The sequence below is a fragment of the Neopsephotus bourkii genome, unplaced genomic scaffold (genome assembly GCF_033783945.1).
Source record: "Neopsephotus bourkii isolate Nb327-2 ecotype Australia unplaced genomic scaffold, CSIRO-AGI_Nbou_v1 NB_869, whole genome shotgun sequence".
In the NCBI taxonomy this organism is placed as follows: domain Eukaryota; kingdom Metazoa; phylum Chordata; class Aves; order Psittaciformes; family Psittacidae; genus Neopsephotus; species Neopsephotus bourkii.
In genome coordinates, this window is record NW_026901364.1 from 88,489 (window position 1) to 104,703 (window position 16,215).

Here is a 16,215-nt window from a genome sequence, read left to right on the forward strand (position 1 = left end):
TAAGTGCCTGCCTCTAAGCCAGCTTCCAGATGTTTTGGTCTACATAGCTCTAAAAATAAAGATCAAAACAAAGGCATAAGTTTCTAGCAGATTTTCCATTAACTATCACTTTTTCCAAAATGTGAGAGTAACCAATACACAAGTGTCTCTGGAATCACTTGCTTCATCACAGTCACCTAAATGTCTGTTTAAGCCAGAAGCCATGTTAAGGATATACAAGTATAATACGGTCTAGTGAACCACAAGAATCTAGGAACAAAATTATCCTGGGCTTCATGGTAACTGTCTTATAGTTCTTCAAAAGCAAGTTACTTTTACTATTATGAATTCCACATAATCTTTCCAATGTTCGTCATATGCTCCAGAGAAGCTACTCAAAATGAAAGGGAGACGATACGGTCTAAATTTCTACTCAACTGCCTTTGTGTCACAACTGATATCCCCAGTGAGGGCGACTGAAATATTAGAAACATTAGCAGTAGAGAGTAGGAACTAGGGTTTACATTAATTGAGAAAATAAATATACTAATTCTCTTCAGGTATTTTTTCAGTCCTATATACAGTCACATAGTTCTGTGACTTACAGCTCACTTATAGCTCACTTCAGGCTGGTTTGTTAAGGCAGTAATGTTTCTATGTTGCTACTACTTGTCAGTTCATTCTAATAACTTAGCAAATGAGTGCAACACAGGTCCATGAAGAAGTTTAAAGGACCAAATGATATTTCACATGAGGCAAGGCTGAAAGAGCTGGGGCTGTTTATCCTGGAGAAGGCTCAGGGAGGTCTAATCATCCTGATGGCTGTGAATGAAGCGAACCAGGCTCTTTTCAGTAGTTCACATTGACAGGACAAGAGGCAATGAGCACAACTGAAAAAATGGAAATTTCATGTGGACACGATAAAATGCTTTTTTTACTGTAAGAGTGGTCAAACACCTGACCAGGCTGCCCAGAGAAGGTGTGGAGTCTGCATCATTGAAGACTTTCAAAACAAAACCCAGCATGGTCCTGGACAAAATGCTCTAGCTGACCCAGGTTGAGCAGGAGGATTTGGGCTGGATGATCTCAACAGGCCCTTTCCAAGCTAAGCAACTCTGTACTTATCCCTTGATCAAAGTCAGACATGTTTGCTATACGAATAGCTGCCTGATACATTTCGGATTTCTTAAAACCTTTTGGAAATAAGTTACAAGGAAAGGGAGAGTGAACAGCACTTTTGCTGTTGCAGGAAAGACAAGTAGCACTCTGCAGTTCATCAGCAGCAATGTATCCACTCCCTAAATGGCATATATTATCTGTTAGCATGAGCATATTAGCCCTTCCAGATCTGCAAACTGGCATCATAGGCTCCTTTGCTTGCCTGGGTTGTGAGCATCTCCTGCCTTTGCAAAACAGGTCCTCTGTCCCACACTGCAAGGGTGAGTACTGGAAGCACGTAGGATTACTGAAAAGGAAGCAGCTCAGTGAGAAGGCTCTGGAAGACAATGGAAGTGGAAAAGTGGAAGGTGGAAAAGCAGTGATGTAACTGGCATGTGAGGACCTGTGTATGCTTCAGGACATAAGTTTGTGTAAAACCAGGCTTTACACATTGTACTACTCACAGGATTACTTCTTTGATGAACAGAGTTAGAGCTAGTACAGCGCTGAATGCTGCTCATGTTTCACACAGCATTCTTCTAGCGCTATATAATCAGAGCCGAACATATTGCCATGATGCACAGCTCAGGCTTTGCTATCCTTCTAAAAGAATCAATTAATCTATGTGGAGTACCATATCACAATAGCTATTCTTCTTCCAGGCTGATGCATTGCTACATGACACTACCTCAAGCTTCAAATAGTCTCTCCTCACACACAGATACAGGAATCAGCTTGCACTTGCCAATGTTGCAGCATCAGTAAGAACAGAGTTTGGAAAGCAAATGGACAACCATGGAGAGGAAAGGGAGAATGCCATACAGCTGGGGATTCAGAAGGAGGAAACTTGAAAGCATCTGCTTGTATTTTGTTACTGATTGGATTTTTTTTCTTGCTATCTTTATACTATCACAATGTGATTTCCTTTCACTTTGATTCTAGTTTTTCTGCAGTCAGAGGACTACGTAGGAAAACAATGTGGGGACTGGCTGCTTAGGCAAATGTTCTTGAAGTTATCAGACCTGAAGCTGTTTCTTGTTAGTGCAACAAAGCAATGGATGGAGACAAGGACTTGAATGCTCCAGAACAGGTGCTGAGTCATGAAAGTGGGTCTAAGAAATCTGATAGAAAATCCAGACAGTTTAGTCATATTTAATAGCAGCTGTCAATCTGTGAAAGAAACAGAAGCTACTGTGAACAGTTTTCATGAGATAACAGGGAAGCAAAAGGAATTTAAGAAAAAACTACTTGGAGAGCACACCTAGCTCATCAAGAAGGGTTTTCTTGTTAAGGTACTATTTATTTGAATACAGGTGTGCACCAGTAAACACAGAGCTGCTACCATTCAGTGAAATAGTCTGTTGCAGACATTCTGTATTAGTGAAACATTTTGAAAGCATGATTTCCCATTGCCAGGATTTTAGAAATTGATGTATTACTTAACTTCAGGCAAGGCCAATTATAAAAAGCATACACCTTTGTAAAGCATTTGTTACAGATATACATTAATATTAAGGATGATGGTGACTATTTGGAAAGATTCCTTTTATGCACTGGGCATATCTTCAGACAGTCAGGCCTTGACTGACGCTCCATGCCTGTTCTGACACTGGAAATAATTACTTTTACGGCTTTACAGTGGTATGGAGCTTAACTCCTTCGTAATATGCCAGAGTGTTAATAGGCTTTCTTTTGGCAAGGGGATCCCCAGGAATGCTTTGAATTGTCCATTAGAAGAGGATTATGTTTAAAGGCAGGAGCATAACTTTACTTCATCAAACTCATAATTGTTTTGAATATGTTATCTGCACATTGACATAACAGTAACACTTAAAGCTGTTCAACCACAATAAACAAAAGAAAAAATTAATAATAATGACCTACAAAATAGTCTAGTCCTAAGGAGAAATACAACAGCTCCATTTAAGCTATTCTAGAAGAACTGGAAGCATTGTTTTATGAAACACATATGAGTTCAGTGACAGACACCCAATCAAAAATGCTATTGCTTAGGCAAAAATACTATTTGTTAATTATTTTTCTCTGGAGAAAATAAAGAGCTGAGAAATCAAAAAATAAAAAAAGAAAAAAAATTACATTGTATTTGGAATTGTCTATATGTGTAGTTTTGGTATTTTGAGACTTAGCACAGAAGCTTGCTGTTCCTGACTGGAAATGTTTTGGGGTTTAATGTGTGCCTGAGCTTTATAGGAGTTGTATTTTGGGCAGGTATCTGCCTCTCAGAATGAAGAAAAGTTATGAGATGCCTCCTGGCTCTTCAACAGAGGATGTGCCATGGTGCACCATAGAGTTGCTAGCCCATAAAGGAGAAAGGAGACAAAACCTCACATCTTACTCTAGATGGTAGCATTTTAATAGCAAAAGAGTGAAGCCTATATTTCTTCTCTGAGTCTTTGATGTACAGGTAATATCTGACGTGTGCTTAGAGACATGTTTTCCCTCACTCTTTCAAAAGACTAAATACTATTTAAAGACATTCTGCACTAAACGGAATCAACTCCACTCTTTCCACTCAAATTATGACAATGTAAAATCAGTGGTAAAGGTGAAAATACCTCATGTATGTCTACAACAGCATAGAGACAATGTAATAACTGTGAGAAGACTGAATCTGGCTTTAATAAACAGACATATTTTAAGGCGAGATGTTTCCTGTTTGCTTTAAAACAATTGAGGAGCACTGAGACTTCAATGATGTCTCTTTTAGAGCAGTCCTGTCTTGTTTCATGCTTGTCATTTTATGTTTCTTATTTCACTTCCCTTGGAATATATTTTAGCCCCCAGGAAAAAAGTTGGCTAGCTCTGTTATCACCTCAGTGCCATAACTAAACTGTGGAAATTACATTTCCTTTGGCTGTACTCCTTCCTTTAAGAAAATGTCTTTCATATTGATAATCATGTTCATAAGGCTTAGAGGCATCACTTGAATCACATCACATCTTTACAGTTTTGCAACAAGAAAATGGTGAAAACATCTCCTTCACTTATAAATGTATTTATTTTGGGACATAAAAAACCAAACAGAAGGTAAGAAGGTATAAACTGAATACAGAAAGGCAGAGCTCACAAGGTCATTGTTAAAGGTTGCAGGACAAAGCACATATGAATATTGCCGATGCAAGCAGGTCTTCATCACAGTGCAGGATTTTTTCATGGACAAAGTAACTGATTATCAATTACATGGTTACGTTTTTGCTGTAGTAAGTAATAAAAACCAATTTTCCCATAAAAATGGAGAGTCATTTAAAATAATATTACAGAGTTATAAGCAAGATTCGGCAAAATATGGCCTCTTGTGCCTGTGCCATGAGAAAGAACACTCAGCAAATCATTGACTGCCATACCAGTTTCAAATACACACAAACTGAAGGCTGAATCTGCCATTAAAAAATAAAAATATCAAATTCGTTATGAAAAAGTTTGGGGAATTTTTCTAGTTTCTATAGCCAGCATGGAGTTGTGCATTTGCTTTTGCAGCATGGCCAGTAAAGGTTTAGAAATCTGTTATTCATAGAAACATGATACTGATTGATCTAATAGGCTTTAAAGTACTGTGTATGAGTTCTACAAGCTATTTTTTTCATTTTATTTTGAATTCTGAAGTGCATACAGAGATTAATTCTGGCTGTCATTGAGTACGTTTTGCACATATGTGAACCACTTCAAACATATGAAAACAAATCATATTAATGGGGCATTATAAGCCACTGCCTCCTCCAGGTGCTCCAGCCCAGGCCCTCTTCTGCCCAGCCTGATTCCTGGCTCAGGGATGAGGGTGACGTTTTCCGATTTGCAGAAGCGAAGCTGAGCCAGTGTCCCTGTGACACACATGCAGAGGACACGGACACAGCTGGTCACAGAGGGTACTCTGCCTCTGCAGCACCCCAGAGGATTCGCACAGTCCCAGGGCAGACAGCCCAGACCTTCCTCCTCTGGACATGGCACAGGCAGAAGGTCACCAACGCAGTGCATATGAGGCAGACACTCTCCAGGGTCACAAGCACATGGATGTTCACAGATCCCCTGAGTACCAGCACAGACCCTCTGCTGCCCAGCACCCTGCCCTGAGCCAGGGTCTCCTGCTTGCTGGTTGATCCAGATTGGAGTTCACTGGTGATTTCACATGCTCATCCCATGCGCTTCAGGTTTGGGAAGGAAACACACACCCACCCCTTAGTAGTGACACCAGGCACATGGACTGTGACCTGTGGTCCTGCAGCAGTCACCAGCCCTGAGCCCCTCACTTGCCTCACACTCATGCTGGTGACTTCCAGCATGGGGGTTTTGGGAACACACATCCTTCCCAGACTAGAGTGGGAAGCTCAAAGTTAAAGACCAGCTTCAGCTGCTGGCACTGAATCGCTGACTCAGAAAACCATTTAGGTTGCAGAAGATCTTTAAGCTCCAACTGTTAAGTCCAACTGTTACTCCAGAACTGCCAAGTCCACCACTAAACCATGTCACTAAGTGCCACACCTACATTTTTTAAGAGCTGAAGATCCTTTAAATATCTTCAGGGATGGTGTCTCAAATACTGATCTGGGCAGCCTGTTCCAGTGCTTAGTAACTGTTTCAGGCAAGAAATTGTTCCTAATATCCAAACTAAAACTTCCCTGGCACAACTTCAGGCTGTTTCTTCTCATTCTTTCACATGTAATCTGGAAGAAGTGTTCCAACACCTCACTTACAACCTCCTTTCAGGTAGTTATAGAGCAACTGAGACCCTGACTCATGCCAACAGCAGACCTCACAGACCAGCAGCACTCACAGCCTGGTCTGACTTCAGTCTCCACTCCTCTCACAATGGTCCCCAGCAGCTGGCACTGAGTCCTTGCAGAACTCACACACGTAGGACGGAGTGAGATTATGCAGATAGGTAGTTAAAAAAAGGGAGTTAGGACAGACTGTGTCAATCAGGCGCAGGGCTCAGCCAGACAAGCATTCTTACCAGCCACAGTTTACACAAAACTGATCCCTTTTCTGTCTATTCCTCTTTTCTTTCTCACCTGCACACTGCCTCATCAACTTGCACAGGTCCACCAACACCCCTGCAGCCCTCAAGACCTCAAGGTTTGGAAATGTCAGGTCTGTGTCTCAGTATACTTCCTGCTTCCCCCTCTTCCTCAGTATTCCATTTGACAAGGCCCTCGATCAGATAATCTTGCGGGAATAAACATTCCTACACTTCACATACCTTTACCAGTTAGTGCAACTGACCAGCTTCATCTCATCAGTGAGGACTGATCTCATCACTGCCTCCTTCATAGTTTCTTGGGCAGTTTTGTGTCTGTGTTCTTGTTTATGGCCTCCTCCTTTTCTTAATACCCCCTTTTGTGCTGAGAAAGTCCTTGACCACACAACTTAAAGGAGCAGACATTCTCCTTCCGTATTATCATTCCAATTAGCACATAACTGAAAAATATTATCACAACTGTGTTACAAAGGAATATAGTTCAGAATATAGCAGAAAAATGAAAAAAAACTTCTTTATTTTACAGTTATACAAATAAAAAACAATCCCCATAGCTGTACTTGAAATAATATTAACAGTGTCAAACATGACAATCCTTACAGAATACATATCAGTACTTTAAAGCACAAAAACTGTATTATATATGCTCAGTAGCAATAGTACTGTGCAAGAATGAAGCTCTCTGTAAACGTTCTTCCTTTATTTTATTTACATTTATAACAATTGTGCTTTTCCCTACACAAAGTAACAGTGCTCTTAAAAATAAATAATGTGCAATTTCAGGGTTATATCCTGAAATATCCTAATCTGGATCCCCATCTACATCCTGGACATGTCTCACCCAGGAAAGTCACTGAAAGTGCTCAGCACTTTGCTAGATTAAACACTAAGAAAAAGGTTACTGAACCCACACCTGTTTTTCTTCAAATTGTAGTCAATTAGATAAAAGGTGCTGAACTCAAGCATATGTTGTTTATATTATTTCAGAAAAACATGGTAGAGTCTTTATTACACATTAGATTGTGTTAACCAGACAAGGCTTGAAAGGTTCAGTAGATCTTATGCGTGGAGAGCAGATCAGAGCTCTGGGAGACAGAACTGTCCCAAAGCTGAAAACTTAACAATCAAATATAAGCATCTATTATTTTTATGTAATATGAAATACTGTCTCCACAGAAACATTAACATGTACATTACTAAGCAATTCACAATAAATTGATCTGAATTAAATGAAGTTGTTCAATGTAAAGCTGCCGTAAGAACTGGAAAAATATACACTGATGTCTTGATAGTAGCTCCCAGTTCTTATTTGTAACATAAGTTTTGGAAATTCAGCTGGCAATTGATATGACTGATATGAGGATCAATTTGAGGAAGACTGAACTGATGGGCACTCCTCAGTTGTTCCTCACCAGGGCAGATATCATTACGACATTAAGGATCCTTCTTTTTATCCTATGTAGCTTCGTATTACTTGTTGAGACAGTTAGATGATAAAAGTGGTAATTGTAATAAAGCCTGCTTATCTGATCTGTGCTGCAGGCAACACAGGAGGTGTGAATGTATTTAAAAAAACAGAAACCATCCAAGGCAGCTATGAAGGTTTAAGATGTTGCCCACTGAAGAGCCACAAGGTGACATTTATTCCACTGTAAAGTACCTATACAGAAGCTAATCCTTTGGTGCTCTGCTCCAGGTCACCTTTAGGGAAGAAGAGCCACACGGTGGAAGTATTCTGGTTTTTTATTCAGGACTTGGGGTGCCTCAACAAAAATGCACAAATTGCCCACGGCAATACAAAGCCAGGAGGTATACAGGAAAGGGTGAAAAAGATCACGTCAGTTAATATTTTAGTCTACTTGAATTCCCTTTCTGTTGACGGCCTGACACTAGAGAGAAGAAAAGACGCTTTCAGAAGAAAAGTTAAAAGCTAAACAGATGCTTCTCTGAGCTTCTGTGAGACTGGCATCTGTGAATTCTTTATCTCAATGGAAATTCTGTCAATGTACATGAAATAAGTTCTGAAAGATAACAGCAGTGAAACCCTAACAGAAAGAACAGGAACATTCTCACCTTTCATCAAGGAAATAACCTTGCCCTAAACTCGTAAGTATACACAGTGTACAAATAACACCCTCTGGCTTATCAAAATTAAACTAAACACATTCAAGTCTGTATTGCTGTTCAGATTCTCATGCTGCCTTGGTTTCAGTGGCGATCATGTTAGGGTCACATCCTACACCTTAGCATATAGCCAAAGTAAACTGTCCTGGGTGAGAAAGATTGGTGAATTAGGAAAGATGCTACTGTGTCTTAGATACAACAAAGTAACTTTCTATTTCCCAAAAACTTTTTGAAAAACTTTCTGCAAGGCAGTAATTTAGCTACTACATTTGCATAATCACAGACCTTTAGTCATGCATACAGTATACAGGTGAACTTGAGAGGAAAACTAGGTAATAAATGGCACTTTTAGCTAGTCAATGCTTGAGAGTGTTGTGCTACATATGAAATTGCCCAAGTTAGTTCAAAATTCAACAGGTACAGGGGAGATCATATTTGGAGATGAGGGCCTATCACAGACCTAAGAACACAAAAGAAAATAACCATACATTTTACCTGCATGCTTTCTCCTTAGCCTAGCCTGACATGAAAATAGTGGAATCGTGGTGTTCTTCATTTACCACCTCCATTAGCACTAAAACATATCATATGCAGACAGGGTTTTTTATTGTTAGTATATGCTGCATTGGCACTTTACCCTCTCTTACCTTCCTGTAATTTCTTATTCGTTTTTGAAATAAGAGAGTGGTTTCATGGATAAACAGGAATGATGCTCAGAAAAATCACTGTGAGATAATGCAGCTCTGTTATTTCAATTACACATGAGAACATCAAGTTGATACAAATGAGTAGTATCATTCAACACCGTTAGAAATTTAAGTTTTAAAATAACTGTTTGATACACAGTTCTTTTATTTTCCATTTAACTGGCTAGGTCTCCTATTTTTTTTTTTCTTTAGACGTTTCAATGTCACCTGAGTTCCTTTAGACTTTGCATTTTCCTTTAAAATCAGGAACAAAAATTGTGTATGCATATATGTATTTGAATGTATGAAATAATTTCTTTACTCCTGCAGATTTTTCTGAAGAATGAAATTCTATATGCAAAGTCAGAAAAGAAGCTTTGCTTCGAGATGCTTAACTAAAAAATTTCAACAAAAAGAATATGCTCCCTTCAGCAGCAAAGAAACATCATAATAAATCTACACTCTTTCTTCAAGGAAAAGAAATAATGTGTATAAAAGTAATCTTTGGTACCAAAGGGGACCTTCTCATACGTTTTCATATCTGAACACAACAGAAAAAGTACTCTTTAAAAATGGAACAAAATGACCTCTGACTGGCTCTATGTAGTGGGCATTGAGAGTAGTAGCCAGGAAAACAATTGGGATGTTACGGGCTGTGTGACAGCAATATGCATCACAATAATGATAAAGTATTTGATTTTTGATTGACATTTCCCTCCACACTCCCACCCTTATGATTTTTTTTCCTAAGACAATTCCATAAGATACATACTTTAATTACATTCTCAAAATCCTTTAAGGGCTCAAATACTTAAAAGCAACAAAACCAACAGCAGTAAGAAAAACAGCAACAAAAGCTGAGATTATAATACAAGATCATAAGCAGCCCCCTGACTGAAGTCATTTACTGATTTGCTTGATCTTATGGACTTCACTTTCTCTACTCAATTCCATCATGATCTTTTTGCTAATGCCTCATTTAATTGCCCAAGAAATATTCCATCCACTGGGGATTTCTTCTGAGGGCTGCCTGACCACAGAAACAAGTCAGCAGTAAACAGGCTGCATTTTGAGTCTTTAGTTCATGATGAATGTGTCACTGCAATTTGTAAACACTACTGAGCATACACTCAAGCTTTGTTCTTGGTGAAAGTGGCACTTGAACCTTTGCAGTCAAGATAGCTTAGTTATATAGCACTTTACGGGTATAATAGCTGGTTATGTACTTCTGGTAAAATTCCTTTTTCAGATGGCTTAGTGGGTATTGAAACATATCTTCACTGGGATCTGACTGCCATTCCACAACATCTTTATGACAAGGTGTGTATACTGTACTTCTTGTTGTACTTTACATGAGCTTTATCACTGTATGCATTTCCCCGTTGTTAATTTAAGTGCTCCTCTGTTATGTAATACATACAATGTCTTAAACTCTAATGGCATCCTATGAGGACTGGCATTAGAAAAGTACCGGTACTTCAGATCATCATAATAATGGTACTTTACTGGTTTTCCATGTAAATCCTTTGGGAATGGCCAAAATCCATACAGGTGAATTTCATCACAAAATCTGGTGGCAAGCGTATACATGAGAAGACCAGTGCTGGGTCGTTTAATGTGGACCTTGTTTGTCAGCCAATAGCTGCAAAGAAAGAAAAAGTACATTAAGAAACTCTCATACAACTTCATGTGAATAAATCCTGTAAACTTATTTTACCTGTTACGCATTTATGCATTATTATTACACTATAATAGAAGCAAAAGTTTCATTCTTCTCTCTAAACTGAGATTATAGATGACGACACCGTTTTGGCACACCTTTATTCCACCTAGAATAAGAGAACTGAAACTTGACACCAAGCTGAAGAAAACCTGGCCAACTAAGGTTCTTAATTCAAGCTTTAACCCTAACAAGAAATTACAATGCCTGCAAATGCTGGAAAACTGTAGCTAAAATTCTCAACTAGATCAGGGAACAGACTCTTGCTATAAACTTTAGACCTCTTGCTATAAATTTTGACCTCTTGCAGTATCCAATTCACCTTATCAAGTCAGTTCTACACGGAATATCTGATTCAGATTACTTACAGGTTGCTTGCTAAATAGAAAGTAAATGGAAATAATATATGTCACACTTTAAGAATGTGATTTTCAGAAGTAAACAGAAGCAAAGCTTCAATTACTTTGTGAATAAGCACTCAAAGCTTCCTGGTTGCTAACAGGAGTCTCCAGAAAAGCAAAATCTTATGCTAATAATTTTGAAAAGGTTTTGTTTTGTACTCAACAGCGCACAGATCTGACTGAAGCTATAGGACAGTTTTCCTAAGCAGGTAACAACATGTCTGGTTTGTCTCTTCAAAACATTGAATGGCATGAAATGGCAGTCAAATGGATCTGTGGGAAGTTGCTTCCCTCACACTGTAACCTGTTATGCAGAAAATGTTATGCAGACACATTGTAACCTGTTATGCAGAAAATGTTATGCAGAAAATGTATGCATCCCAGATAAAATAAGTGTATCATATTTCATGTCAATCTGAAACGAAAGACAGGCTAGTTCAGTACTTAGTTATTTTAAGCAAGTTCACGTATTTAGTTTTTTTTTCATGACAAAAAGGTATGCTCAGCCAACTCGAGCAGTTCTAACTATATCTTTCTGCACCTACTCCTTTCATCTGATATTATCCCATTTTCACCTCAGCTCCTTGTCCCAAATTGAAACCATCTTTGCCTCCAAAAGCTTTCTATCTGCCTCAGACATATTACATAGTCTGTCACGGCACAAACCTTAGACCTCTTTCATTCAGTCCAATTTGGTTCTCTTTTCTACAATCCTTTCTTTCTACTGAGCAGACATACTTCAAAGAGATCTCACATGATTTTAAGATTTAAACAGCAACCATCTACATGTTTCACTGTTACATACAAAAGTGAAAATAGTCAAAGATATCTTTTAGTATTTGTTAAGACTGGAAATAAGTATTGTCAATAAACGGTTTGTATCAGGAATATTTTAATACTTTGTGGTTCCTTAGGCTTGAAGAAAATGGTTTTTCCTTCCTTTTTAATGCTGTTATCTTACAAAAAGCTAGTTCTTACATGTAGTTCCACACCATGACTAGAAGACTTGCATGTTTTAACATTCTATATATAAAAACGTAATTTTTGGCAAAGTCTATTTAATAGAAACTAGGGTAAAGGAGAAAGAGTTACGTGTTAAATGAAATAATTTGATTTCAAATTGAGACATAGGTATAAAAATTAAACATCTCAGTAATGACCTTTACAAGAACCATAGTGTTATTCAGGCTGGAAGGGACACCAGCAGGTCTCTAGTCCAATCTCCTTCTCAAAGTAAGGTCCCTCAGCCACTGCTGATAGGGCCCGTGCTCCAGCTCAACCACCTCTGCAGCTCCCAGCAAAATTTACTGCAGCTGGCAATATCTTTCCTGTATTAAGGGGGCCTAAGTATGTCACAGTGCCCTGGATGTGGTCTAACAAAGTGCTGGGTAGAGGAGGCAATCAGTTTCCTCACTTGACCAGCTACCCTCCTGTCAATACAGCCCAGATGTTTTTGGCCCTTTGCTGCCAAAGAGCACGAATGACTTGAGCTCTTGCTTCCTGACAGATCACAGAATCACAGAATGTTAGTGTTGGAAGGGACCTCTGGAGGTCATCGAGTACCACCCCCTGCCAGAGCAGAGCCACCTGGAGGAGGTCACACAGGAATGTGTCCATGTGGGTTTTGAATGTCTCCAGAGAGGGAGACTCCACAAGCCCCCCTGGGCAGCCTATTCCAGTGCTCTGCCTGAAACTTGTGTTTTTGTTTATGGCCATTGCTCCTTGTCCTGTGGCTGGGCACCACTGAAAAGAGTCTGGCATCATCCTCCTGGCACCCGCCTCTGAGGTATTTATATACATTAAATACATCCCCTCTCAGTCATGGCCTCTCAGGCTCAGCTCCCGCAATCTCTGCTCAGAGAGATGCTCCAGATCCCAGATCATCCTTGTGGCCTCCACTGGTCTCTCTTCAGCAGCTCCTTGTCCTTCTTGTACTGAGGACACAGTTCTTCAGATCTGGCCTCACCAGAGTTGAGCAGAGTGAGGATCACCTCCTTTGACCTTCTGGCCATGTTCCTCCCAAGGCACCCCAGGACATTCTTGTCCCTCCTGGCCACAAGGGCAGACTGCCAGCCTATGGTCAACTTGTCATCCACCAATACTCCTAGGTCCTTCTCAGCTGAACAGCTCTTTAGTAGATCAGCCCTAACCTGCACTGACACTTGGGGCTCTTCCTCCCCAGGTGCAGTACCCTATAGTGGCCCTTGCTGAACCCTATTAGGTTTCTCTATGCCCAATGCTCCAGCTTATCAAGGTCTTGTTGATGTCCAGGTTCCTTCCAACATTGCTCATCCCTGCCACTCAGTCAGCTCCTTAGCCCGTGCTGCTGCAAGTGTTAACTCATTCCCAGGTGCAGGACTCTGTATTTGTCCTTACTGGATTTCCTAAGGCTCCCATTAGGCTACGCATCTAGCCCAACTGTTCAGCTAGACGTTGATCCACTTAGTAAACCAGTCATCCACAGTACAGCATCATAACCTGGATAGAAGAATACTGGGGGAGACAGTGCTGAAAACCTTGCTTCCAGTCAGGTATATGGCATGCAGTGTTCCCCCCTCATACACAAAGTACAGGATGTTTATGAGATGTTCTGTTATTTTACCACTTAAAAAGGGACTTATCTTTGTCAGAAAAATCACGTTCTGTTCTTATTCACACTGACAACAAACAATAAATTCTAATTCCTAGTGTTTGAAACAAAAATATTTTTTAACATTTTCTGGTGGAAGATTGTTTTCCTACAACTAAAAGCAAGCTAAAACCCATGACTTTTTAGTAAAATATTATTTTCTTACTACCTGGGAGAAAAACTGGTTTGAAACCTACCATCAGTTACTGAGAGTAAGACTGAAAATTCAAAATAAACCTGACAGATTTGAGAAAAAGAAACCCATAACAATTTAACAAACAGGAAATTCAAGTTATACAGAGAATTGCCTGCAAATGCTGGCAAAACATCTTAAAGCGGTACTTCTTCAGAGATGCTTGTGGAGGTTAGAACTGGTCTTAAACTGCATATGAGTTAACAAGGAAAACCACAGATACATATATTATAACGTTTGACGTATTTGCATGACAATTTTTGCCACCCCAGAAGCAGTAAGAAGGCTTTCTACTCCAAGTAAAGAAGCAGAAAATGGAAAACTTCTATGAGGAGCCTCCAGTCACACACGTGCTGTACCTCTACTGGAATCAATGGGATTACACTGGGAAGTAAAAATTTAAGAGTTTGTTTCTGCTGATGTCAACAAACTCTCATTCGAGCTCTGGAATTCTAAATATACATTTGAGCATATTTCTTTTAACATTTTACTTTCTTTCAGTCCTCACAAACATTCATCTTTTCTTAACCCCAGCTAACCTGAAACTTCTTAACTCAACCTTGCATGAAGGAAATTTGAAATAAAGTGAAATAAATAAAAACCACGGTGTGAACAGAATGTAATATAAAACATTCCTTCTTTGTTCAGAAGTAACCTTCAGGCAAAACGATTGCCCTCAGTTACTGGCTACAAGACTTCAACAACTGTAACTGATTTTTGCCACTGGGCTCAGTTACAATGCAGTCGGTACAAGTTACAAATTACTGTACATTGTGTTAAGCCTTCTAAGTGAGCAGTAAAACGATATGATTTGTAATGGACTGGGAAAATGAAAGGAACCATGAAAGAAAGGAATATGAGAGGAAAAAATCTTTCACCACCTGAAAACTGAAGAAAAGTAATTACAACATAAAAGTCTGCCCTGATGAATATGAGATAAATCAATTTTTTACATCCTTGATCACTGTTAAAAGATTGCTTTGACACTTACATTTGTCTTGTTTCCAGAACCTCAATATTTTGGTCTTTAAAAATATTGAATCTCTTTCTGCTAGACCAAAATATCTCCACAGTCAAAACCACCACACTTTCACCCACACCTAACAAGACATTTTTACAAGAATGAAATGTACTACTATCAGCATGTTTGCAGAAGAACTGTTAATTGCATAGCATGTTGCTGGCATATAATGACTTCTTGCAGCTACTGACAAAAATTAAATTCAAATACATAAAAAACATAGACATCTGTTTTAAAGAGAGTTAATGTTAAAATGATCTTCTGACAGGACTCTATTACAATGACTAATACGTGCCACACCTCATGCTGATTGTCATTACATTAAATGGATAATGGGGAATTCTAATGACAACTCTTACTACCGTGGAATAGATGGCTTCTGACTATTTTAAAACATAAGACATGCTTTCCAAGCTCACTTGGGAGTATTGTGTGCAGTTCTGGTGTCCTCAACATAAAAAGGGCACGCAACTGTTGGAACAAGTCCAGAGGAGGTCACAATGATGATGAGGGGACTGAAGCAACTCCCATTTGAAGACAGGGTAAGAAAGTTGGGGCTGTTCAGCCTGGAGAAGGCTGCATGGAGACCTCATAGCGGCCTTCCAGTATCTGAAGGGGGCCTATAAGGATGCTGGGGCAGGACTCTTCATTAGGAACTGTAGTGACAGGACAAGCGGTAACGGGTTCAAACTTAAACAGGGGAAGTTTAGATTGGATATAAGGAAGAAGTTATTTCCTGTGAGGGTGGTGAGGCACTGGAATGGGTTGCCCAAGGAAGTTGTGAATGATTAATTCCTGGCAGTGTTGAAGGCCAGGTTGGACAGAGCCTTGGGTGACATGGTTTAGTGTGAGGTGTCTCTGCCCATGGCAGGGGGTTTGGAATTAGATACCTTAAGGTTCTTTCCAACCCTAACTATTCTATGATTCTATTCAGAATTATATGTGTCATGTGAGATAAGGAAAACTTGGTATGATCAGCTACATTCAAACATCAGACAAGCCAGCATATGTAACATCTTTATTTGCCCTATCTACAAATTTGGCAGGATTTCTAAGTATAAATGACCTAAGAATTTGGTTGTCACATATTTCAACAGACTTTTAACTCCATTCTCTGGACAAGACTGAAACTGGGGAAACATATATGTTATAACCTGAAGAGCTCCAAAGGTTATATATACCAAGCTCTGTTCATTGCATGGCATGCTGATCTCCAAGCAAACTCAGTCATACACACTTGCCTGTCACTGAAATTCTGTTCCTTTAAGAGCCATTACATGGAGGGAATATTTTAAAAAGAGCCTTCTGAGA

At 39.4% G+C, this 16,215-nt stretch overlaps 1 protein-coding gene across 1 annotated transcript in view; it reads right to left on the reverse strand.

The window, feature by feature from the left end:
* Positions 1-6,617: 6,617 nt before the first annotated feature.
* Positions 6,618-16,215, reverse strand: part of ST8SIA4 (ST8 alpha-N-acetyl-neuraminide alpha-2,8-sialyltransferase 4) — a 54,101-nt gene continuing 44,503 nt past the window's right edge. Inside the window, exon 5 of the mRNA XM_061356801.1 lies at positions 6,618-10,582. Coding sequence (XP_061212785.1) covers positions 10,303-10,582 — 280 coding nt within the window. The 3' untranslated portion in view covers positions 6,618-10,302. The remainder of the gene's footprint in view (positions 10,583-16,215) is intronic.